Below are 24,498 nucleotides of genomic sequence, written 5' to 3' on the forward strand. Positions count from 1 at the left end.
TTTCACAGTTTGTTATTAACTTGAAGATATTAGCCCAGTATGTTAGCGTTACGAAATACTTGATAAAAATTAATATAAGGATGAGAAACACAGTTTACTGTTATGAATGATTGGCTTACTATCTTTTGCAGCATGGCTATTGATATACTATGCAGGGTGAGAATTTTGTACTAAGGAAATTAACTTGAACAAATGTGGTTTCCGTTGCTGGTGCAGAGATGAAGATGTGTATCAAACAAGTCCTTAATGTGGTTGCCCGAATACCAGGGTGTATTAACAAGCCATCATTAATAAAAGCAGCATTATTTCAGTAGATTTCAAATGTCAACAGTTCATATTTTATAACTAAAGAAATTGTGTGATTTAGTTAATCTGGAAGGAGTTGGATTCAATATAGTTTTGTTTAGAGCTTTGTTGCAGTAGTTAATAGCCTATTCGCATCTCCCCATTTAACACAGAAAATGACTAACACAGTATACAGGGAGTGAAAACAAGTAACATTTCACAGTAAATGTTGGTGTTTTGAGTCTTCAATTTCTGAGGTCCCATAGAATCAGGTGGCATTGTTCTGAAGACTGCAGCATGTAACACAATCTGATACTGCAGATTTTGCTCCAAGTAATCTGCCAATTTACTTAGTATGCGCACAAAGCAGATTATAGTTCATCTAATTAGTCTATTTTGACTAATGGTTCATTGTACTAGTTATCTAGTGTTTTTCTAGTGTTTTTGTTTTGACCACGTGTTAAAAAAGTAACAATGACCTTCATTTGAAGTATGTATATTCATCTGCTTTAGTTTTGTAGATTAAAAAAGCTTATTGATCTGATGTCAGGAGGATCATTATCCATCTTTTCATGCCCATTTGACTGCCCCCCCCTTTTTTTTTTGCTCTTTTATTCTTTGATATCCCTCCTTGCATTAACACCCTGTAAAGACTGGTGATAGAATGAGGGGGGGAAAAATATATATATATATATACGTATATATATATACGTATATATATATATGTATATATATATATAAAACCCCGAGAATCTGCTGCAATCTATAGTTCGCTTGGATACCTCCCAAGTATGTCTGTTACATGCACTTGTACTGTCTAATGTTTTGATTTTACCTATTTCGGTGTGTTCTCATCACTTAGTTCTAGAACGCACGCTCTCACTAGGCTGTGATTAAGTCTATCTGATGTGCGGCACGGCATCCAATACCTGCCCCTCTCTGAGGAAGGCGACTAAGCACACTTGCTCTTCCACACACCAGTGGTTTTGGATGGCAGCGAATTTTGAAGACGGGCGGGAACTGTGGGTTTGGAGAGTGAATGGGTGACCTCGAGCCATTTCCTAACGCAGATACAAATCTTTAGCTCCCCGGAACGCAGAAGAAAGTTCCAGTGCAACCCCGTGAGGCAGCCCCAGACTTCGAAGTCCCCTCCAGCCCCGGCTCCGCGCGTGGTATGGGGGTCGGGGTTGTGGCACCTGCGGCCATAGAGGGTGGCAAAGGCCTGCGTGCTCCCCGCCCAGAGCTGGGGGTGGAAGCCGGCAGTGTGCCAAACAGCCCCCAGAACGTTCTGCACGGCCAAGGAACGCCCCGGCGGCTTGCCTTCAGCAGCGACCCGCACAGACCGGTCCAAATGCCAGCGAGATGAGACGCGCTAGAGCGACCACAGGGCTGGGAACCGGAAGTGATGAGCTCACTTCCGGCGACCTCTTAGGGCGACGGGGCTGTGCCCTCCCGGGTCGCCTGGGACGCTGTGGGCGCCTCACAGCGGCCTTCACCGGGTTCCCAGCCTATCCCTGGCACCCACCGCGGGGCCCTCCCTACAAAAACTGGGCTTTGGGCCGAGAGCGTTTGATGACGGGTCCCTTCAGTCTCGCCCTCTGCAGCACAAGTATGGCTGTTGGGGGCCAGAGCAATCTCCATCCCCCCGAGTCTAGGCACAGATCACGCGCCAAGGGCAGGAGGAGTCCGTGCTACCTCCGCAGCACGAAGTCCACTTTGGCAGTGCGAAGTTGCTGGCTCGTCCAGTTTGTGTACCTTTGGCTTGTTGAAAGAGACACTTTGGTTCCGACTTGTCGGGTAGAATGTGCTCTAGAACTAGCGCCTGTCTCCTCGTTGGCCTGTGTGCCTCGCGGCCAAATTCACAGATGATTCTGTGGCTTACTGTATCCTGGGCTCGCCTGAGTACAGGGTCCTCCCGAATGAGCTTCGCCACTTCCGTGACTACAAAGACCTCACTTCATGTCTCGCCCAGATTCTTTCTCTCCCTGCATTCCAGATCCCTATATTCATCTTCCTTTGGATGTCTGAGGCATCAGAACACGTCCTACGCTGAACTTAAACTTTTAGCCCTTGATTTGTTTGCCTCCAGTATGTGGTGCCACATACACACAATTGCTCATGCTACCAACACAACTCCCTCTTCCTCTGCTCATCCATTCCCTCAAGTCCTGTGGCCTTAGATCTCTCTCTCAGACCTGACTGGTTCTCTGTGTCTCCACTTAACAGTACTCACTGGGGTTGATTTAAATAGTCCTCTAACCTCGCACATCACTCTTGTTCTCTGCCAGCATAGCTAACACATCTAATCATGTCACCATCCAACTTGACATAATCCACTGGCTTCCCGTTGTCCTTAGGATAACATTCCAAAACACTTAACAGAACTTTCCAAACTGTTACTTCCCTGCCAACCCCAGCTACTTTCTTTATTCTCTCTCTCCAGCTGTACTATCTTTCTTTCTTTCAGTTCATTAAATGTACCAAGCTCTTTACTTCCTCAGGAAGTGTGAACATACTTTTCCTTTTACCTGGAACACCACCCGCCCCATCACTACCTACCATTATAAAACTAAGTAGTAATTACACAACTAGTGGTCTAATGTCTCTGGGGGGGGGGGCACAGGGAAGGACACATGGCAAATGCTTAAAACTGTGCATTTAAAGAATGAAATTTCTATGGCTCTGTCAATTTTATACTTTGGATACAGCTACAGGACTGACAGGAGGAAAGGGAATAGGCATTGGTGCAGTCATTTACAAGTAGACAAGAGGTTTAACAGCAGCCCAGAAAAGCTGTAAGGAATTTAGCAAAAAGTTTGAGTAAGATAGTTCTCAGGATAAAAATGTTATGGTGTTCTATTGCTTGGAAGGAATAATTTAGCGAAGAGGCACAATTGCTATAGGCTTATAGCAATTTGAAGGAAGTGCAGTAAATGTGGTTGCATTTCATTTTTTTTTTTTTTAAGATTTTATTCACTTGACAGGCAGAGATCACAAGTAGGCAGAGAGAAGGGGTGTGTGTGGGGGGGAAGCAGGCTCCCTGCCAAGCAGAGAGCCCTATGTGGGGCTTGATCCCAGGAGCCTGGGATCATGACCTGAGCCAAAGGCAGAGGCTTTAACCCACTGAGCCACCCAGGTGCACCATGCATTTCTTTTCTTTTTCTTTCTTTCTTTTTCCTTTTCTTTTCTTTTCTTTTTTTTTTTTTTTTAAAGATTTTACTTATTCATTTGATGCAGAGAAAGAACACAAGCAGGCAAAGTAGCAGGCAGTGGGAGAGGGAGAAAAGCAGGCCCCCGCTGGGCAGGGAGCTCAGTGTGGGGCTCAATCCCAGGACCCTGGGATCAAGACCCAAGCCGAAGGTAGATGCCCAACCAACTGAGCCACCCAGGCACTCCATGCATTTCAAATAGAATTGTGCTGAGCTAATACAACAGAGAAGGAGACTTTAGAGAATTGGGTCTACATATCCTCCTGCCTTGAGCCTTCTGTGAGTAAAGCGTTAGTGATTAAAATAGTTCAGATTACTGGCACAGAGGGTAGCTGGCCTGACAACATTACTGCCTGTGCTGTTCCCATTCTAGAAGACCCCTTCAGTGGAAGAGGGGTAGCACCCAAAGTGGGCAGAATGGTCCCACACTTGCAGGTTAGGCTGCCCAGAAAATTACAAGAAGGGGAACTACTGTCACCCTGAACACTCTGGAACAAAAGGGAACTTGGCTAACAGTTTCACATTCCTCTTAGAGGTTAAGTTTCATTTGACTGATGTGGCTCAAGAGTCACATCAACCAACTGAACCAGCCACTGTGGCTGGGAGTAGACTGGCCTGGCCTAGTTGTCAGACACACTCCTGGAGCTGTGGTTGGGGTCAGCCCCACCAAAATTACATATACAAAGTGGAAGAGAAGAGGTCACTTAAAGGGATAATGCGGAAAGAAGAGAGTATGGGGCTGGGGTAACACACAAGTCAGAGTAGACAGACAGGCAATTAGAGTAGTGATGGAAACGTCCAACACTAATCAAGGGCTTGTTCTGTGCCTGGCCCTCCTGTGCTGAGCACTTTTCCTGGATTAGTTCGCTATTGACATCATCCATGTTTCCCACATGCAAAAAACGGGGCTGGACTGCATGGTGTGTAAAGAAGTAGGAGGAGACAGGGTGGAAGTCTCAGGTTCATTGTTGAAGGTATGTGATTAAAGCCCAGCTATCTGTGATTGTGCAAGCTTTGGAAAATGACTGAGTCTTGGCTTCCTTGAAGGCCCAGAGAATAATCACAAAGTCTGCCTTCCAGTGTCTAAGGGTTAAGGGAAATGCTGTGAGGTACACCTCTGAGGAATCATTACTGCCATCAAATGGTTGTCCTGGCAGGAGAAACCCAGAAGGCCCTGACCTTCCTCTCTTCCCCCCACCTTTTTTTTTTTTTTTTTAAATGAGGTTATCAGTTTATTTATTTATTTTTAAAGATTTTATTTATTTGACACAGAGACAGCCAGAGAGAGAACACAAGCAGAGGGAGTTGGAGAGAGACAAGCAGGCCTCCCACTGAGCAGGAGGGAGGGGCTCCCTCCCAGGACCCAGGGATCATGACCTGAGCTGAAGGCAGATGCTCAAAAACTGAGACACCCAGGCGCCTCTGACCTTCTTCTCTCAAGTAGAGCCTTCCCCAGTCATTTCCCACCGCGTGATTCCTGCCTTAAGTTTTTTCCTTAACAGTTTTACAGCTGCAGTTTGTGCGATTATCTGATTGATGAGTTTCCCCCTCTAACACTGGGCTTTCTGGGCATGTGTATGGTCTGGGTTCACCATAGCAACCCCAGCACCTAATGGTGCCCGGTGTGTAGTAGGCATTTAATAAATATATATAACAAGGGCAAAGGAATTTATCAAGTGAGCCTCCAGGACAGCCTTTCAGCTTTAGGCTAATGGTCCCAACGATCACCAGAGCCAAGCCTTCCAACCCGCGTTGGAAGCGGAGCCAGCTGGAACTACATTTCCCAGAGAGCTCCACGGCAGCCAAGGGTGCCGGACGCCCCAGTCAGAGGAATGGACAGGGTACTTCCGGTTGACGTTCCGTCCCTCGCTCTCGCCCGCTTCCCCTGTGGTGGCCAGTGCCATACGGGTCCACTTGGGAAGTGCTGGCCGGGGCTCGCTCCGTGGAAGTTGCCAGTGCACGCGTCCCTGGGGGGGGAGGGGGGGCGGGGACTAACCCTACCGCCGAGCAAGTCCGAGGCCCATTAGAGGAGATACCGTGCACGGCTCCCGGCTCCCCAATCTCTGAGCCCCTGCTTTCTACGTCCCCCATTTGCCACTTTGGGTAAGGGTACGCAGTGGGGGAGGAAGGCCGGGCAGGATACCCTGCTTTGTGGTACAGGCTGGGACCGAGGGTTGCAGCGGAGCGAGAGAGGAGGGCCTGCAGTAGGAGGGGGTCCTGGGATTGAGGAAGAGGGGGTGGCTTCAAGAAAGATTCAGGGGGTGCCTGGGTGGCTCAGTGGGTTGAAGCTTCTGCCTTCGGCTCTGATCATGATCCCAGGCTCCTGGGATCCAGCCCCGCATCAGGCTCTCTACTCAGCAGGGAGCCTGCTTCCTCCTCTCTCTCTGCCTGCCTCTCTGCCTACTTGTGATCTCTGTCAAATAAATAAATAAAATCTTAAAAAAAAAAAAAAGGCAGATTGAGGAGGCAAAAGTAATGATTGAGCTGGGGAGAGCGCAGGGAAGTTTCTGGGCAGAGGGACTGGATGGTGTCAGCTCTGTGGAGAAAGGATGCCTTCATGAGTGTGGGTTTTCTAACTTCATAAGGAGACGGTTAATCATGAGTGACACTGCAGCTGTGCTAAGTGCTACAGGGGAGAGGTGTGTTATGCCAGGAAAGGTATTTACCCAGCCAGGAAGCTCAGGGAGCCCACTTGGGAGAGCAGAACACTGACTGGGAGTTCACTGGTTGGAGACCTCTGGAAAGGACACAGGGCCAGGGGGCTGCTGTCTAACAGAGAGTGTGTCTGCTGGCCCCATCTAGCCAGGTGGGGCCCCGCCTGGGCAGCCCCACGCTGCCCCAGGAAAGCAGGCTTTCCCTGCTCACCTCTACTGTTTGCTTCGAGGGGAAAAAAGCCAGAAACTGGAGAACACAGACTCCTGAACACACCCTATAAAGATACAGGATGTGACATTCCCAGGTCCAGTCCTAGCTGTTAAGGGGCCGTTTCCTACGCCTAAGATGGCTGCAAACTTGGGTGCCCTGGACCTCCCCATCCCCTAGAACTACAAAGCCTTCTGATTAAAGATGCCATCTGGGGGTGGGAATCCTACCTGCAGACCCATGATGTTGATCGGGAAACAATGTTGTCAGGGCATCAGACCTTCTGCCTCGAGGAGGTAGCTGGGCCAGGGAGGTTCTTGTCCACCATGGGGGATTGTGCCATCAGTGGCTAAGACCAGAGATGTCCAGGAGCAGAAAGCTACTACAGTGCTTGTAACTATCCTGAGACATCCCCACTGGGTTCAGCATGAGCACCCAGAGGGTGACAAGAGGCAGTAATCCTGATGGAGGATTTGCAGAGAAAGTCTAGGAAGCCAGGATGCTGGGTGGAAAGGGCCAGAAGAGACCTAGAGAGTAAACACTGGATGGATGATAAGCTCCCCTCCTTTGGGGGGTTGAGTGGGGTGCCCTGAACAGATGCTTTCCTCTTCCCCCAGGGGTCCTATCTCCCCAGATTTCCAACAAGTATCCTCACTGTGGAGCTCTGAGGGTCACCTCTACTTTGACAGACCCAAACTCTCCAGGAATAGATGGGCCGCTCCAAGTAGAACTAGAGAGCATTTTGTCTAAGCCCCTGATTTTACTGAGAGCTCAGAAACTGCCCAGCTGCACACTAGGGACAGAAGCGGGTCTTCAGGCTCCTTGCCTTTTCCAGGACTCCCAAGCTGTCTCATGTGGACATGTACCGCAGCAGCATGCTAGCTGTGTGATCAACCAGTAACATGTAAGGCAGTCACTTGTTCACTTTCAAAAACACAGTTATCTGGTCATAACTCTGTGACTATACTAAAAACCACTGGACTGTACACTTTTTTTTTTTTTAAGATTTTATTTATTTATTTGACACAGAGAGAGTGATTGAGATCACAAGTAGGCAGAGAGGCAGGCAGAGAGAGGAGGAAGCAGGCTCCCCGGCAAGCAGAGAGCCCAATTCGGGGCTCGATCCCAGGACCCTGGGATCATGAGCTGAGCCGAAGGCAGAGGCTTTAACCCACTGAGCCACCCAGGTGCCCCAAGAGCTGTATACTTTAGGAGGATGAATTTTAGAGTATTTGAATTATATTTCAAGGGAAAAAAAAAAACTTTGAAGTAAAGTTGAAATCAGTATTTTACAACTGTAGTACACTTAAATGTAATACACAAAATAACATATCAAAGACATGAAAATAATTTCTGCTACCAGCTTCTTTGTGTGCAGACCTGAGAGGAAAGCTGCTTCTGTCTTCTCTGTACAAAGAGCAGAGTCTCTTGTAAGATGAGCTGCTACTGATCTGTGTGTTAGAATTTGCTAAATACTATAAATCAAAGTAAAAACCAAATAAGCTGGATGTTAACATAAGAATGCAGTTCCCAGAGGCACCTGGGTGGCTCAGTGGGTTAAAGCCTCTGCCTTCAGCTCAGGTCATGATCTCAGGGTCCTGGGATTGAGCCCCACATGGGGCCTTCTGCACAGTAGGGAGCCTGCTTCCCTCTCTATCTCTGCCTGCCTCTCTGCCTACTTGTGATCTCTGTCTGTCAAATGAATAAAATCTTAAAAAAAAAAATGCAGTTCCCAGCAAGATAAATAAATAGAAAAGATGGACGTCCTGGTTTAGGCAGTTTCCTTCCACAGAAGCCATGCGTTGCAAAGGGAAAATAAGCTACATAGCTTCAAAGAACAGGACTGGAGGGTTTTCTCTGGGGCCTGGGGGAAGAGCTGGCGGGGGGGGGGGGGTGGATGCAAGTCGGCCTTGGGAGGGCACTTCCCACTCAGCCCCTCAACCCCCTAGCATGAGTAGTCCTCTGGGATATAACTGGGCACCCCATCCCCTCTGCCTGCCTCAGAAGGTCCCTCACTCTCTAAAGCAAACTTCTCTATCAGAGAGAACTTCTCCTTAGCGTGAGCTTTCAGGATTTCTTCCTGAAGGCAGGCCTCTGATTCTGGTGTCATCTATGACCTCTGATTCCTCCAAATCCTGGGTCAGACACGACTCCTCCTATCTGGTCTGGAACAGGACTTCCTTCCCAGGGAAGCATCTGCTTGGGGCCATATGTGTCTCAGAAGTGGACATACTGAGGCACGCTTCCCAGAGGCATCTGTATCCTCACATGCTTTACCTCAGCTTCACCTTGAAAACACCGTCCCTGGCGGGCTCCTTCCCTGCGTTCCGAAGAGTTCAGATCAACAGATGTTTACAAAGCTTTTGTGCGGGGCATTCTAGAGGCGAAAGCACGAGTCCTCGCATCTCTGGTCCCCTGCACCTGCCCATCCCCTCTCCAGGGTATTTGCAGAAGCAACAGAGGCCCCAGGGACAAAGGCCCACATGCTCCAAGTCCAGCGTCTAGACCCTGAGACGACTGGGACAGCACTAAAGGCACACGGCTTGGATCCTCTCATCTAAACCTCACAAAGCTGAAGGCCACTTCTGAAAGGCGATCTAGAGTCAGGACTGGAACTAGGTCTGTCCAAAGCCAAAGTTAATGTACACTTGGTGCTATGGTCTGAATGTTTGAGGCTTCCCCCAAATTCATAGACTGCAATCTGAACCCCCAAAGATGATGGCATTAGGAGGCGGGGCTGTTGGGAGGTTCTTAGGTCATGAGGGTAGAGCCTCATCTATGGGATTGTTCTTGTAAAAGAGACCCCAGAGCACGTCCTCGCCCCTTCCACTGCGGGAGGTCCCAGGGACAGGAGGCCGAGTATTAACCGGAACCCGACCTGGTGGTGCTGGCACCTTGATTTTTTACTTCAGCCTCCAGAACCGTGAGAGCTGTCTGTTGTCTGTAAGCCCCAGAGTCTGTACTTAGTTACAGCAGCACGAACAGACTAAAAGACCTGGCTACCCTGAACTGTCTCCCATCACTTCTTTCCGAAAGGTAAAGCAAGTGCCTTAAACTCGTCCTCCAACGTGGTCTTTGGTATGAACACCCATGCTCCACGTCAACCATCCTTCTCTGCAGTGTCACTTGCTGGGCTCTGCCATTTCCTGGGACTGTGTCGGTCTCAGAATCCATCAACTCACCCCACTCCCACCCACAGCTGGAGAAAACACCCAGCTACTGTCCTCTCCCAACAAAACTGAGTCCCAGTACAGGTGGGGTATCTGCTCATATGTCTGCCCATTACCCCCAGACATCTTCTCATACCTCACAGTGGGACCCAGGTAGCCCCCCAATTTTAACCTTCATTTCTGGGTGTTCAAAGATGCTTAAAGCTGCTCCTGTGAGGGATACCCTCCCTTGGCCACCCTGGTCTCTCTCCTTGCCCTTAACCCTCTGCTCTACCTTCTAGAGCAACCCCCTCCCCAGACCTTGGGCCCATTCCTGCTTGCAGCTACTCCGGTGGCACTAACACAGGGTGCCACTCTCAGAGGCTCTGTGGCCCTATGACAAACTTTTCCTTGGGTTTTTGCAAATTCTGTATTTACCAAAAGTAAGGAGCACACTATTCACAATATCCAAAAGATGGAAACGACCCCAGTGTCTTCCAGTGGAAGAATAGCTATACAAAATGTGGTAAAAAGGAGGGACATTCTGATGCATGCCACAGCATGGAGGGACCTGGGGGACATGATGCTGAATCAAAGAAGCCAGTCGCAAAAGAACAGCTATGGCGTGACTTCACTTACACCAGGTCCCTAGAGTCAATGTCACAGAGACAGAAAGCAGAAGGGTGGCTGTGGAGGGAGGGGAATGAGGAATGTTTAATGGGGACAGAGTGTCAGTCTGGGAAGCAGCAGTTCTGGAGAGGGATGGTGGAGAGGACCGCTGTATGGTTAAAGGGGCCAACTGTATGTATATTTTACTCTGGTAAAAGAAGATAAAGCAAAGAGCACAAAGGGCCATGCTTGAAAGGAGTGCCTCTGCTTTGGGGCCCCTCTGTCTGGGACACTGATTTTATTCACAAGCAGCCTTTCCGAAGAAATTCTTCTCCCTTTCAGGACATTATCTCCTGTGACCGTGGTGTAAAAAAAATGCCAAATGCAGGGAACAGGACATCTCCGCCCTCGAATCCCTGCAGCCTCATCGCCCCTCCCAGGATCTGAAGGGCTGAGTAGCTAATTCAAGAAGCTACGTACTACTTGGCACAGAATTCACCTTCCTTTCGTGCGATGCTGTCCAGGAGACAAGATGCTTTCCGTATACACATTCACTTCACCCATCCTGTGAGGGAAGCAGGCCAGGTCTTCCCATTTCCAGGGGAGGACACAGGCCTGGATGTTTTAAATGACACATCCAGGAGACTGGGCTAGAGAATGACAGGGCTGGGCGCAAAGCCATGCCTCAGTCTTAGCCTGGCATGAAGTCCACTCCTTCCCCTTAACAAGTTGCCTCAGGGGGCACCTGGGTGGCTCAGTGGGTTAAACCTCTGCCTTCGGCTCAGGTCATGATCCCAGGGTCCTGGGATAGAGCCCCACATCAGGCTCTCTGCTCTGCAGGGAGCCTGCTTCCCCCTCTCTCCCTCTGCCTGCCTCTCTGCCTACTGTGATCTCTGTCAAATAATTAAGTAAAATCTTTAGAAAACAACAACAACAACAACAAAAACAAAGCTGCCTCAGATCTGACTATGGCCAAGTGACCCCCAAGGCAAGGCAGATTCTTGGGGTCTGTCTAGCTGGCTTTGCCCTTACCTGGTTCAATACAAGTTTCGAGAGCCATTCTAGAGAGTGATCTTTGGGGAGGCTTGCCTCACAATTCTGTTTCACCGCTGATTCAGGAAATGTGACTGTACTGGTCACTTTTGTAGTCTGGCAGGTGACAGGTGCTTTAAAAGACGTACTGCGGGCGCCTGGGTGGCTCAGTGGATTAAGCCGCTGCCTTCAGCTCAGGTCATGATCTCAGGGTCCTGGGATCAAGTCCCGCATCAGGCTCTCTGCTCAGCAGGGATCCTGCTTCCCTCTCTCTCTCTGTGTCTACTTGTGATCTCTATCTGTCAAATAAATAAATAAAACCTTTAAAAAAAAATAAAAGACATACTGTAATCGCACAAAAGTGTATTACAAAAAAATGGGAGAAAATATTTGCAAGTCCTATATCTGATAAGGACTTGATTCCAGTATCTATAACGGACTCTTATAACAATGAAAAGACAACCAAATTCTAAAAGGGCAGAGGTCCTGAACAGCCATTTCTCCAAAGAAGATACACAGATGACCAGTAAACATAGGAAAAGATGTCCAACACCAGGGTAACGCAAACCAAAACCAGAGTGAACACACTTCATGCGGACTAGTGCGCTGTAATCAAACCAATACCATGTGCTGACGGCGATATAGAGAAACTGAGACCCTCACACACTGCAGGTGGGGAACTGGGGTGCAGACCCGATAGAGAAAGCCTGGCAGCTCCCCAGAAACGGCTACACATAATGTTACCATATGGCCTAGCCACCGCACTCCTAGTATTTACCAAGGGAAATAAAAGTGCGTGTTCACAGAAAAACTTTTTTTTAAAGATTTTTAAAAAAATTTTATTTACTTGAGAGAGAGAGCAAGAGCAAGGAGAAGCAGCAGATGAAGAGGGAGAAGCAGACTCCTCACCGAGCAGGGAGCCTAATGTGGGGCTCCATCCCAGGACCCTGGGATCATGACCTGAGCTGAAGGCGGACGCTTAACCGACTGAGCCACCCAGGCGCCCCGTTCACAGAAAAGCTCGTCACACGTTCACAGCAGCACTATTCACAAGAGCCCCGAAATGAAAACAATCAAATATCCACTGGATGGATGGATAAGCCAAAGCAGTCTATCCACACAGTGGACTGTAACTTGGTCGCGGAAAGGATAAAGTCCTGACACAATGAACCTTGAAGATGTACGAATGCAGAGGGAGCTCAAGGGGGCACGCGGATGGGGAATGACTGCTAGATAAGACGGGGTTTACTTCAGCTGTTGAAAATGTTCTCGTAGGAGTTGTGGTGATGGTTGCACTACTCGGTGAGTATCGTCTAATTATGGGTGAACATTCTGTGTGAAATACATCTCAATAAAAACAGAATTTTTTCTCTGGAAACATTGGGTGAAATTTCAACACTGTATCAGATGGTATTAGGGAGTCATGAATTCTGTTGGGAGTGGTAATGGTATTATGGGAAGGGTTTTACAAGTCCTTATCTACTGTAGATGGAAAATGCTTTTCAGGGACATCTGCGAGGCCCAGATTCTCCACTGTGCACCATGTTTCCTTCCCCCTGTCTCACTGGGGGCCACCAGGGGAGCCATCCCCCTCCATGGCTGAATACAGGCCAAACCCAGACAAGATGGTAAACCTTACAGGTTGCTCATGGGTGAAGAGAGAGAGTACTTCTTACATGGGGTAGCTAACTGCAAGGCTGCAAGTCAGTGGTCTGGGCGGAAGCCCTCTGGCGGAACCAGGCGTGGGCAAGGGGGACCGGGAGGATCCTACCTCTGAAGGTGTACACTGGCAAGTGCGGCTGGACCTGTTCCAGCCCTCAGATTCTGCTCGCCGCGAGTCGCACCTCACCCGCCGAGGAGAACTGGATTGGGAGAGGCGAGGTAGCATCAGGGCTCGAAAATGTTTTGGAATGAGTGATATTCAGAATGGTAATTTTGTCACATTTATTGAAGGACCACAATTGAACAGACAGCCAAAGACTTTACGATTCAGCAGTTATTTTGTTCAGAAGAGAGAAAACACATACAGGTTCTTTGACACATACCAAACAAAACTTTCATTTAAGGGAGAGTTCCTATCCCAACTCTTATAAATAAGAAGAGTGGAAATCTAGGTTTGTTTGCTTTTAGGAGAGAGCTTGGACTAACCAAGTTGATTCAACAGACAGAACAGACAGGTGTGGTTGGCGAAGTCTGGCCTCCCAAATATGTCCACATCCTAATCCCTGGAAACCGTGAATGTTACTGTCTATGGCAACCAGGATTGTGCAGATGTGACTGAGAATCTTGAGACAGGAGGATTCTCTTGGATTATCTGAGTGGGCCCAATAAAATCATGACGGCCCTTTTTATTACACAGGGGGCCAGAGGGTAGGAGTCAGAGGACAAGGTGATGCGACAGAAGATGGAGGCATGTACTCTGAAGATGGAGGAAGCAGCCACTAGGAGCTGAGAAAGGCAACAAAACAGATTTCTCCCCTCAGAAACCTTAATTTTGGTTCTGTGGAATGGATTTTGGACTTCCGACCTTTGGAACTCTAATAAGAGATTAGGTTTGTGTTGTTTGAAGCCACTAAGTTTGTGATCACGTTAGAGAGCCAATGGGAAACTGACACAGACGTAGCCATGATTAGGAGGGTCCTGTGACAGCAAAACTGTCCTGGAAAAAGATGGATGAGGTGGAAGCAAATAAGCAATCAGGAGGCTTTAACCGGCGAGAGGTGACAGACGGGGGTGAGGTAAGGTGCAGGCATAGTAATACAGACAAGCTCCTCTAACACCTAATACGGTTGCTGGGAGGGGGACTGTGATGTAATCTAAAAGGCCACAGAGCTTCCATTCAGTCTCTCACTGCCCAAAAGGTAAGAAGCTTTGTCAACTGTATTCAACACTGTCACCAGGACCTACGATTCAGGCAGGACCAAGCCTTGTCCAAACACCTACTTCCCTTGGCTTCCTTTAGACTTCATCTAAAAAATGAAGTTGGAAAAATACGGTTCTTGTCCTTGAAGAGCTTTTACTGTGAGCAGCATAGCTCCCCAACCTTGTCACCACTGACACTTTGGACTAGGCAACTCTGCTGTGGGGCTGTCCTGTGGACTGTAGGATGTTTAGCTCCATCCCTGGTCTCTACCCACGAGCAGCCAGCAGCATTTGCACACATGGCCAAATGTCCGCCCCCCAGGGGGAGGGGGGCAAATCTGCTCCCATGTTGAGCCCCACTGGTGTGCGCAGTGAAGCAGAGAGGGACACAATGAAGTCGGCCTGGAACCAGTCAGAGAGGGTTTTGCTGAGTAGGATGCTCCTGTGAGAAGGGACAGGGAGGAAGCAGTGGGGGTGGCAGGTCCTAAATTCAAAGGGAGCAGCATGTTGCAGAACCATGGTGGGTGAGGGTAAGACACAGCCCAGAGGTGACCGGCAGCAACTGGAGGATCCCGCTGTTTTAGCAAGAATGCCACATACCCGTGTCCTGCTGGAGGCGGTGCACCCATCCACTGGGGTCTTCTCTGAACTCAGAGGTCCGCTGGCTTGCTCTGGGTGACTGAGAACTATACCAACTGGGTTTGGATTCTTAGTTGAGAGAATGATGGGATGGATTCGATCAACTCTCTGGCCTTGTTCCAGAACTTTTATATTTTATACAAATATATTTTGTGTTTTTTAAGAAAATTCACTGAGATATAATCTATATATCATAAAATTAACCCATTTCAATGGGTTTTAGTAAATGTACTGAGATAATCCTCTTTTATAACACTCCATCCCCCATTCATCTTGTTATTCTTAAGGCTGCCGGCCTGAGTAAGGAAGGAGGTTAGTAAGGGTCCCTTTGGCATGTCCTTAGCAGTCTCCACACGCTACACGCTTCTTCCCCATTGCAGCTTTCCCCTGTTGCCTGGGTGGGGGCTGTAGCAGCTGAGATTTCTTCCTAAATCAAAGGTGTTTTCATATAAATAATTCCCTCAACATGTGTGAACTGCATGTATATGTGTGTGTGTGTGTGTGTGTAAAAGCACTATTTACTGGGGAATCCTCTCCTCATACAAACATGTTCAAACTCTCACTTCATGTGTCCTTTGTTATGACCAGCCAGAAACTAGACTAAGAATATTAGGGGATTTATATTCCAATGACCTTCTGTCTTGAAATTCTAGTGGCTCACTGATCTTTATTAAAGAAGTGTGTGTATGATCAAGATTGTCTGGTATGACAGCAAGTACATTAAATATATAAGTAATTTACCCTTGGACACGTTTAGAGGATAAATAAAGGGGCAGGAGACCCCGCAGGATCGGCGGGATTGTCTTGGCAGTTACTCCCTGCTCTCCAGCAGAAACCCTGGTTCTGTCTGACTCAACACCCAGAGCTGCCATCTCTTCACTCGGTCACCAACAGGGTCACATCCCCCTTGGTGTCTTCTGAGACTCCTCAGCAGCCAAACGTGCACCGGCATTCCTCAGGGACTTCTTGCTTTCCTTGTAAGTCACACAGTCAGTCTGTGGTTTACATGCAAGTGAGGAGAAAGAGAAACACAGACACCTTCCTTCTGAACCGAGTGCGCAAAGCCCCGCTATCAGTCCCCGTGGTGGAGTCTGTGGTGCTGGTGGAGGTTTGAACTCTGGCGAAAGCTTTTCCCACACTGGCTGCACTGGTACGGCTTCTCCCCGGTGTGGATCCTCTGGTGCAGCTTCAGGGTGGACTGGCGCCCAAAGCAGTTCCCACACTCTCCACACGTGTAGGGCCTCTCCCCTGTGTGTACACGCTTGTGTCTTTTGAGCTCCGAATTCCACGTGAAGCTTTTCCCACAGTCATCACATTTGTAAGGCTTCTTTGCTGAGCGGGTCGGCTGGTGACCAAGACGTTGCAAACGACTGCTCAGGCTCCTTTTGCTTCCTTTGCTTTTCTTCAGCTCTCGCAGCGGGTGGCTTTTCAGGGGGCTGCTGATGTATTCCAGTTCCCTGCAATGTCTCTGATAGTGAGTGAACGGCTTCTGAGCATTTGGGGGGCTGACCTGCCTCCGGGACAACCGGGGTTCACTCATACTCGCCCCTCTCGGCTCAGGACTCTGCAGACCATTCCCTTTGGATCTGCCAGGGGAAACTGCACATGGCTTTCCTCCTTTAGCCCCCTCTGGCTGTGGATTTTCCTTGTTGTCACTTTTCATTCTGGGGGCCTCTATAATTAGAAAGAATATGTTTCATTTCCTGGGCTTTGAAGAAAGAAGCTCAGCAAATGAGCTAAGAAGTATTCTCAAAGCGTGGTCCTCCACTGGCAACTGGCATTCGATTCATCTGGGGCACCTGTTACACAAGCAGGCTGTTCCTGTGTCCCCAGGGTTGCTGAGTCAGAATCTCTGGGGGGAGGGGAGCTGGAAATCTACATGGCTAACAGGCTCCTGGGAGGACTGTAATTTATATTCATGTTAGGAACCAAGTTCTCCAGTCCCATCTCTCCTTCCTACCTTTAAGGAAAGGTTAGGGAAGGAAGAAACATAGAAAAGCAAACCCATCAGACCTGAGTGGCAATAAACAAACGAAAAGGAGAGAGTTGGGGCGCCTGGGTGGCTCAGTGGGTTAAAGCCTCTGCCTTCAGCTCCAGTCATGATCCCAGCGTCCTGGGATGGAGCCCCAAATCGGGCCATCTGCTCAGCAGGGAGCTGCTTTCCCCCCCCTCTCTGCCTGCCTCTCTGCCTACCTGTGATCTCTGTTTGTCAAATAAATAAATAAAATTTTTTTAAAAAAAAGAAAAGGAGAGAGTTGAACTGTTGAACTTTCAACACTGCCAATCTACTCACTCTCATGGACACGAAATGATTACAACTGTCACTTCAAATAATGGGAAATTCAGCAAATGTGGTGTGTTCTTTCATTATAAACATGACGGCATTAGGGTTACAAACTACAAAATGGGCTAGACATGTATCCTAATTTCAGAAACTCTGCAATTTCTGACCATGAGCGCTGAGGATCAGGATGGAACCATGCTGGAATGTCTGTGGGCAAGTTGGAGGCTCTAGAACTGTGTTACCCCACAGGACTGCTGCCAACTGAGAAGTGTATGTGTATATGAGTGTGTGTATATACTATTCAATATGGCAGCCACCAGCCACATGGGGCTAATGAGTCCTTGAAATGGGGCTACTATGATGGAGAAAACAGAATTTTAAATTTTATCTAATTTCAGTTAATTTTAATTCAAATTTAAATAAGCAGCCTATACCTTTATGGTCAACTGCTTTTTGACAAGGTTGTCAAGGCAATTCAATGGAGAGAGTAGGCTTTTCAATAAAGGGCGCTGGGCCAACTGGATTTCCACATGCGGAAGAGTGAGGATGGAGCCCTGCCTCACAACACGTACTCAAAGTAACTCAGAATGGATCAAAGACAAAACCAGAAGGGCTAAACTAATGTCTCTATGAACAAAACATAGGTATAAATCTTTGTGATTTTGGATTAGGCAAAGGTAATTTACATATGTCACCAAAACACAAGCCAAATGGAGAAAATAGATAAATTGTACTTGATCAAAATTAGGAACATTTGTGCTTCAAAGGACACTATCAAGGAAGTGAAAATACAACCCACAGTGGGAGAAAATACTTGCAAATTATATATAGAGGCCGAGTATACAGGATATAAAAAGAACTCTTACAACAAAAGATTAATCCAAATTAGAGACAGGCAAAGGATCTGAACAGATATTTCTCCAAAGAAGATATACAACTGACCAATAAGCACATGAAGAGATGTTCAACATTATTCACCATCAGGGAAATAAAACCTCCGTTGGCACCACTTCACACCTAATGCAACTGTTGTAACCAAAACACCGAAAAGTGCTGACAGGGATGTGGAGACATTAGAATCCTCACAGGAACTGCTGGTGGAAATGTAAAATGGCACAGCCGCTTTGGAAAATAGTCGGTGTTTCCTCAAAAGGTTGAACAGAGAGCTACTGTCTGACCCAGCAATTCCACTCCTAGATATGTGGCCAAGAGAAATGAAAACATATGTCCACACAAAAACTTGCAAACAAATGTTCACAGAAGCGCTATTCATAACAGCCAAAAAGTGGAAACACTCCAAATGACCACCTGATGAATAAACAAAACGTCCACGTGAGGAGTATCAGCCGTAAAAAGGAACAAAGGAGGGACACGTGTGATAACACGGGTGAAGCCAAAAACCTTCTCAGTGAAAAAAGCCAGTCACAAAAGAGCACAACATATGTGATTCTGAAATATTCACAATAGGCAAATCCAGAGACAAAGCAGATGGTTGCTGCCAGGGGCCGGAGAGGGGGCACTAGAGAGTGACTGCCAGGGGGTCTGGGTTTCTTTCTGAGGTCATGAACATTTTCAAGAATTAGACAAATAGGGATGGTCACACAAGCGTGTTAAGTACTAAACACCACTGAATTGTATACTTCAAAAGGTGATTCTTACAGTACATGAAATATATCTCTATAAATAAAATTTAAATAGCCATGTGTGGACAGTGGCAACTTACTGGGCAGTGCAGCTCTGAAGGAAGGCACTACTGGATCTTAGGGTAGAGACTCTACCTTCGGGGATCGAATAAACAATGGGGCCTAGACACACACTGAGCTGCCTAGGATGAGGCAGAAGGGAGTGTGCGTGCTCAGGACCACGAAACCCAGAGGTTATGGGGCAGGACCAGAGCCAGGGTCACAGTGCTTTTCTGCTGGATGCCCCAGGTCTTCTCCACTCCTAAGTTCAGAGAATAACCAAACCTAAGTGTTTCACTGAATATAGGAAATCAAGGTGCTCCAGCCTTCTGGTAATATTCTCTAACGTGCTGACCATCCCCTCTACGCATATCACTAAGACTGGCCAGAGTGTCTCTGTTATTCAATCTTAGAGATCACAGGACTGAGTACAGCAGGGCCACCAACGACTGGCACTGTGCCACAGACGGATAAGGCAATGGACACAGGAGGTGAAGCGCAGATACTGTCACAGGAGAAGGAAGAGGCAGAAAATAATACGGAGTGGCACTCTTCCTCTAACGTATAGCATTCTTTAGGCCCCTTCTCAACATGGGACGATTTTAAGCAATGAAACTCAGCTACAGTTTAGAAGGTAGTTCATCAGTGGTCATATGTGGATCTGTCACTACAAGAGGCTCCGAAAGGGACAGAGTAGATAATCCCATTACGCACTTCATTGAGTCATTAACAGAAAATGATAAAACTGTACTTCTTACACACCTATCACTACCATGCTAGTCAATGAAATCTGTTGGGAAATAAAGATCTAGTGTTACACAAAACATTAAAAAACCCGACATGCAGTCTATGGTGTCTCAGAACCACAGGATGTTCTGACGGAGGTAAAGATTAGAGAGGGAGAGAAGAGGCACGGAGTGTTTACCTGGGCCGGCCAATCTAGGGCTTGCTTCCTGGAGGAGCGGGGATTTGTCCCAATGATGAGTGCTCAGCTGGTCTTGAGATTCTGCCTGGGAAGGCTCCTCCAAAGAGTTCTCCCTGGGACAGCTTCTAGGAGTTTGCAGTTGAAAGTCTGGGAGTTCCTGTTCTCCAAGCTGAGACCCAGTCTTCTCCAAGAGCACCTTCTGCCCCTGCATACAAACGGCCACCTAGAAAAAAGCCCCATGCATCAGAGTGCAGCTTGAGGACTGGGGGCAGCCTGACCTCTTCCTGCTCTGCAAGGATCCTTTCCTTTACCCTGGGGTATACCGACAGCAGTCCAGAGGCCAACTGTGAGAGACGATGAAAACTCTCAAAGGTAGCAAAGGGAAGGACATGCAGAATGATTAGTGAGATTAATCTTAATCCATGGAGGCTTCAAATCAGCCAAGACTTCCTAAGTGGGTGACCCTAAACAGGGTCTTTCACAGGGCTTCAAGCTCATCAGAGAGAAGGCACAGATAACAGGGTCAGTCATGACATCGGCCTAGGAGAGTCTCACACTATGTCCACCCCCGGCATCCTGTGTCTCACCGTATGTCACCCACCCAGCAGATTCTATCAGAAAAAGGTCCCACTGGATCGGGAAGCATTTGATGAGACCATTAATAATAAAACCCATACTTAATAAACTGTTCTGCCCAAGGCTTCCCTGATAAGGAGATCCCAGTAGTAGTATGGCTAGAAGACTGCCCCCTGTGTTTCCTGACAGCCTCCATTCCTCAAAGCATATGGTAGTTGGCTTCCTGCCTAAGCCCTGAATGGGGTCTAAATTGGGAGACTGGAAAAAAATACTGGCCAAATGAGCTGCAACTTCCTGATCTGCAGGGAAGACACATCACTGAAGCCAGGTCCACCATGAAGGTCCCCCCAAATCAAATTCCTACCCAACAAGATGACCCTGCCTGCTAAGAATCCTGATAGTAGGAAAACTTCAGGAGGAATGGGTGTGGGGTGATGTTTAGGGACAAATGCAAGGAACTTACTTGATCCTCTACTTTCTTACTGGAGTACTAGTGCCTAGATTTTCTAAAAACCTATTAACATCCCCCAAGGGGGTTCCCAAATAGAGGCCAGAAGCAACATTTGTAGTCATCGGGTCCATTTCTGGACTCTGACTAAACAGGGAGGGATATAGAGACCAGATACCATCCAGATGAGAAAGAAATCCTGGCGACCACGAAAGAGGGCCCTCCTTACCCACTGCTTTGGTCTCTTGGCAGCTCTTTGAAAATCTTCCACCAGGGTCACAATCTCCTTGCTGCTCACTGGACATCGATGCCTGATCCGGGCCTGGATCTCTGGAGGCAGGATGTTCAGGAACTGCTCCAGCACGAGGAGCTCCAAAATCTGTTCCTTGGTGTGCAGCTCGGGCTGCAGCCACTGACGGCAGAGCTGCTGGAGCCGGGAGAGGGCCTCTTGGGGTCCAGACACCTCTTGATAACAAAACCGTCGAAAGCTCTGGCGGGAGAGCTCAGGATCGGGGCGGTCTTTTTGCAGAGTGGGTCCCCGTTTGTCTTCCAGTTTTGTTATTATGTGTCTCTCTGGCTTGGAGGAAGCCTGAATGTGGGACTGCGAGCTCAAAGTTATCTCCATCTTAGCCGCCATCTTGGGGCTCGGGAGACTGGCTCTCTCCTCCGAAGCAGCTCAAGCCTTAGGGCTCATGGCTCTGCACAAGTCTCTCTCAACGTCAGCAAGATGTGGGGGAGGGCGGGGCACACACAGGCCCCAAGCTCCCAAGGACAACACAGGGACTGACGGTAGGGAGAGTCTGACCCTCTGACAGTTTCCTCAACTGTCTCGAAATGGAGGAAACTCATAACGTCCTGAAAGGAACGGGGGGGGAAAACCCTGCTTTTATTTCACCGATAAACACAAGGTCTCAGAGGAATTGCGCAGCGTGATCCAACTGGCGGTCGGGAAACCCCAGGAAAAGTTCGAGTTGTCACACAGGTGGCCTGCGCCACCTCCCCGGCACCCTGGCGGCGCCGACCTCGAGAACCTAGCCGGGAGCTGCGGGGCAGGAGGCACCGCACGGAGGGCGCGGAAGCCCCCCCGCTCGCAGCAGGGCTGGCGGAGCGCGGCGGTCGCTAGCTCGCGACGCCCGGCAGGCCCGCCGGCTCCGGCCTCCGAGGGCGCCCCGGCGGCCCCCCAGCTGGGCGAAGCTGCGGCTCTCGGGCGCGCGGGTCACCTTCGCGGCTGTGTGAGAGCCCGGCAGGGTGGCGCCTGAGGCGGCAGCGTTGCCGGCGACCTTGCACCCCGCACCCACCTGCCGCGGACTCACCTCTCTGGGGACCTAGGACCCGGAAACCAGGAGCCAGGGCTGGGGGCGGAGCCGAGGCCGCTCGTCGCGGACACTCCCACTGGCTGAGGAGAGAATGACGCAGGAAAATACGGCACTGGAGGGTCCGCCCCCTCTCCCGGGGAATTGGCTCCCAGAGGTCAGTCTCTCTCGTCTATTTGCTGCAGAGTTTGTCGATGCTGGCGAGGGACGGCGACCGGCCTTTCGCAGTGCACGCTGGGAGCTGTAGTCCAATGGCGCCACTCGCGAGCATGCGCAGCGGGTGGGTTACCGCCCGGAGTCGGGGCGTTGTCCAGGCGCTGACTTCCGGACCGGCCGCCGAGCGAGTCTGTAAGTACTCCGCTTCCTCGCCGCTGCGGGGTGGAAGCTGGGTCGGACGCCTTCGTTTCAGGACAGTGGGCACAGGCGCGGACGCCCCCGCGCACGCCCCGCCCCGAGCCGGCCACCCCGGACTCCCGGGGGGCGGTGAACCTGCGGGTGCTCCCTCCCGCCCCTCCCAGCTCCTGACCCTCGCGCCCGGCAAACTGGCAAGACTCAGGGCATCTCCGCCGAGCGAGACGTGAACCAGTCCGGCTCCTACCCTTGTCCTGCTTTCCGCCGAGCACCTGGGTCTTCGCCAGAGTGAAACACAAGAGCAGCATTCTCAAACGAACTATGGATGGGGTGTTAGGGGTCAAGAGGAGCACGAGCTTCGTCATCCGCCTGAAAGTAGGGTAGCATTTACTAAATTATTCTGCATCCGGACAAGGTGCAGAATATGGAAAATGTGCGGCATGGCATACATCTTTGAGGCCGGGGCCCTGCGTGCTGTGACGCTCCTGTTTTGTTATAAAGGACTACTACCAGGAATGCCTTCCATTTCCCTGTCAGTAGTCTCTTGGCTGCATTATATGTAAAGAGATTGTAAGTGAAGGCAGTTCAAGATCTTTGGAAGAAGAGCAACCGGAATCCAGTTTTTTAAGGTTTTTGTTGTTGTTTTTAACTCCTGTAATCAGGGTCACCCCTTTGGTGCAGGAGTGGTTATATTGAGACACACAATGACAGATCGCTCCAGTCTTACCTCTTCCCAGTACAGCAATTCCTAGGAAATTTGGAAAACCTCAGAGACTTTTGACAGGCTCAGTTTATGTCAGATGCCTGACGTAAACTCCTGGGGTGGGAGGGAAGGGTACTGTAAGGAATAGCCCCGTGACACCAGCTGGAATTTAGGACTCAGTTACAAAGGAAGAAGATGCAGATCCGAAGTAGGAAGTAGTACTGGAAAATGAAAGCATACCACAAGCCAGTCGTGTCTCATCCACACTGTGTGTGTGGCTGTGGTGGTAGTAGAGACGAGAGTGTGAACGATGAAGAGGTTAATCCAGAGGCACCTTATGAGAAGGTGACTCCTGGCTTCCTGAGGGAATGGAGGGCAGGGACCAAGATCCAGGCATACGGGGGACACAAGAAAGAACAGCTGGGCTACATGGGAAAGTAGCTTGGGGAATTCATGAGCAAACACCACTGGCCTGTGGAGAAAACTGTTTTGATAATTCTAGCACTTCAGATTCTCAGATTGTAGAGGGAGCAAAGGAAAAGGGCAGAAAGTACATCACGGGAAGCAGAGGGAAGGACTATGAGATCACTTTATGCTGTCTTTTTCCATTTCCTGCAACTCCCCTTCCAAGTCGCTGAGTCATTTTTTAGCTGTGATTCTGGACCACTAAGGTATTCTCTGATTTCTGATTCCAGGAAGACTTTCGCCAGTGTCCAGGAGAATGGTTTTCCAGTGATATGAAAAGAAATGGAATCTGATCTCCAGGGTAGTAATGGCTGCCAGTCAGCCAGGCTGATGACAGAAATCATGGCTGCAACAAGGAGTCCCCAGGCATACCCATTCCAAGCAAGGACTGCTACCAGGGACAGAAATCAGGCCTTCCCAGCACCAGCCCTGACTCAGAAGCCTCCCACCAACGCTTCAGGCAGTTCTGCTGCCAAGAGGTAGCCAGCCCCCATGAAGCCTTTAGCAAGCTCTGGGAACTCTGCTGTCAGTGGCTAAGGCCTAAGACACACCCAAAAGAGCAGATGTTGGAGCTCTTGGATTTGGAGCAGTTTCCAACCATCTTGCTGGAGGAGATCCAGACCTGGGTGAGGGAGCAACATCCAGAAAATGGTGAGGAAGCTGAGGCTCTGGTTGAGGATGTACAGAGCGCATCTGGCCAGCAGGTGAGGACAGGCATTCAGGACCTGCTGAGTTTCGTTACGAAGAACTGAGCGAGAAGCATAGGAATCTGCTTAGTGGAGAGGAGCTTGAGCTGAGAAACACACAGTAGCGCTCTGTCCGCCACCAGAAACCACAGGCTGGCTTGGGGTGGTCCCTGCCCTTCATCTTTGGGGAGAATTTCTCGTTTGGTGCAATAACGTAGACACGGATATATTCAGTTTATGTTTAAGGTCCCTAATACAAATGTAAAACCTCAGAATACTTTCCAACAGAAGGTCAGGGAAAGGACAACTATCCCTCACCCTCGGAGTTGGTGAGTTAAAATCCAGTGTCTCTTGCTGAAAGTCTCCTTGAGGGCAGATGCCATGTGTTATTCACTAAATAAAGTTGCATTAGAGCTGC

At 49.1% G+C, this 24,498-nt stretch overlaps 1 protein-coding gene and 1 long non-coding RNA gene across 7 annotated transcripts in view; one reads left to right on the forward strand and one right to left on the reverse strand.

The window, feature by feature from the left end:
• Positions 1-22,000, reverse strand: part of ZNF174 (zinc finger protein 174) — a 60,793-nt gene extending 38,793 nt beyond the window's left edge. Inside the window, exons 1-4 of one of the 4 annotated variants that reach the window (XM_059154177.1) lie at positions 21,876-22,000; positions 20,792-21,417; positions 19,539-19,761; positions 13,077-16,321 (exon numbers count right to left, since the gene is read on the reverse strand). In XM_059154177.1, the coding sequence (XP_059010160.1) occupies positions 15,720-16,321; positions 19,539-19,761; positions 20,792-21,199 (1,233 nt within the window). In that variant the 5' untranslated portion in view covers positions 21,200-21,417; positions 21,876-22,000 and the 3' untranslated portion in view covers positions 13,077-15,719. The other 3 variants (XM_059154180.1, XM_059154178.1, XM_059154179.1) reach the window with 3 other exon arrangements.
• Positions 22,001-22,067: 67 nt separating this feature from the next.
• On the forward strand, positions 22,068-24,498 carry LOC131819288 (uncharacterized). 3 transcript variants are annotated; one of them, XR_009349122.1, is made up of 2 exons: positions 22,068-22,855; positions 23,625-24,498. It is a non-coding gene; the product is annotated as an uncharacterized LOC131819288 (long non-coding RNA). The 3 variants fall into 3 exon arrangements; XR_009349123.1 differs by having other exon boundaries at positions 22,068-22,223; positions 22,394-24,498; XR_009349121.1 differs by having other exon boundaries at positions 22,068-22,223.

Source organism: Mustela lutreola, chromosome 17 (genome assembly GCF_030435805.1).
Source record: "Mustela lutreola isolate mMusLut2 chromosome 17, mMusLut2.pri, whole genome shotgun sequence".
Taxonomy (NCBI): domain Eukaryota; kingdom Metazoa; phylum Chordata; class Mammalia; order Carnivora; family Mustelidae; genus Mustela; species Mustela lutreola.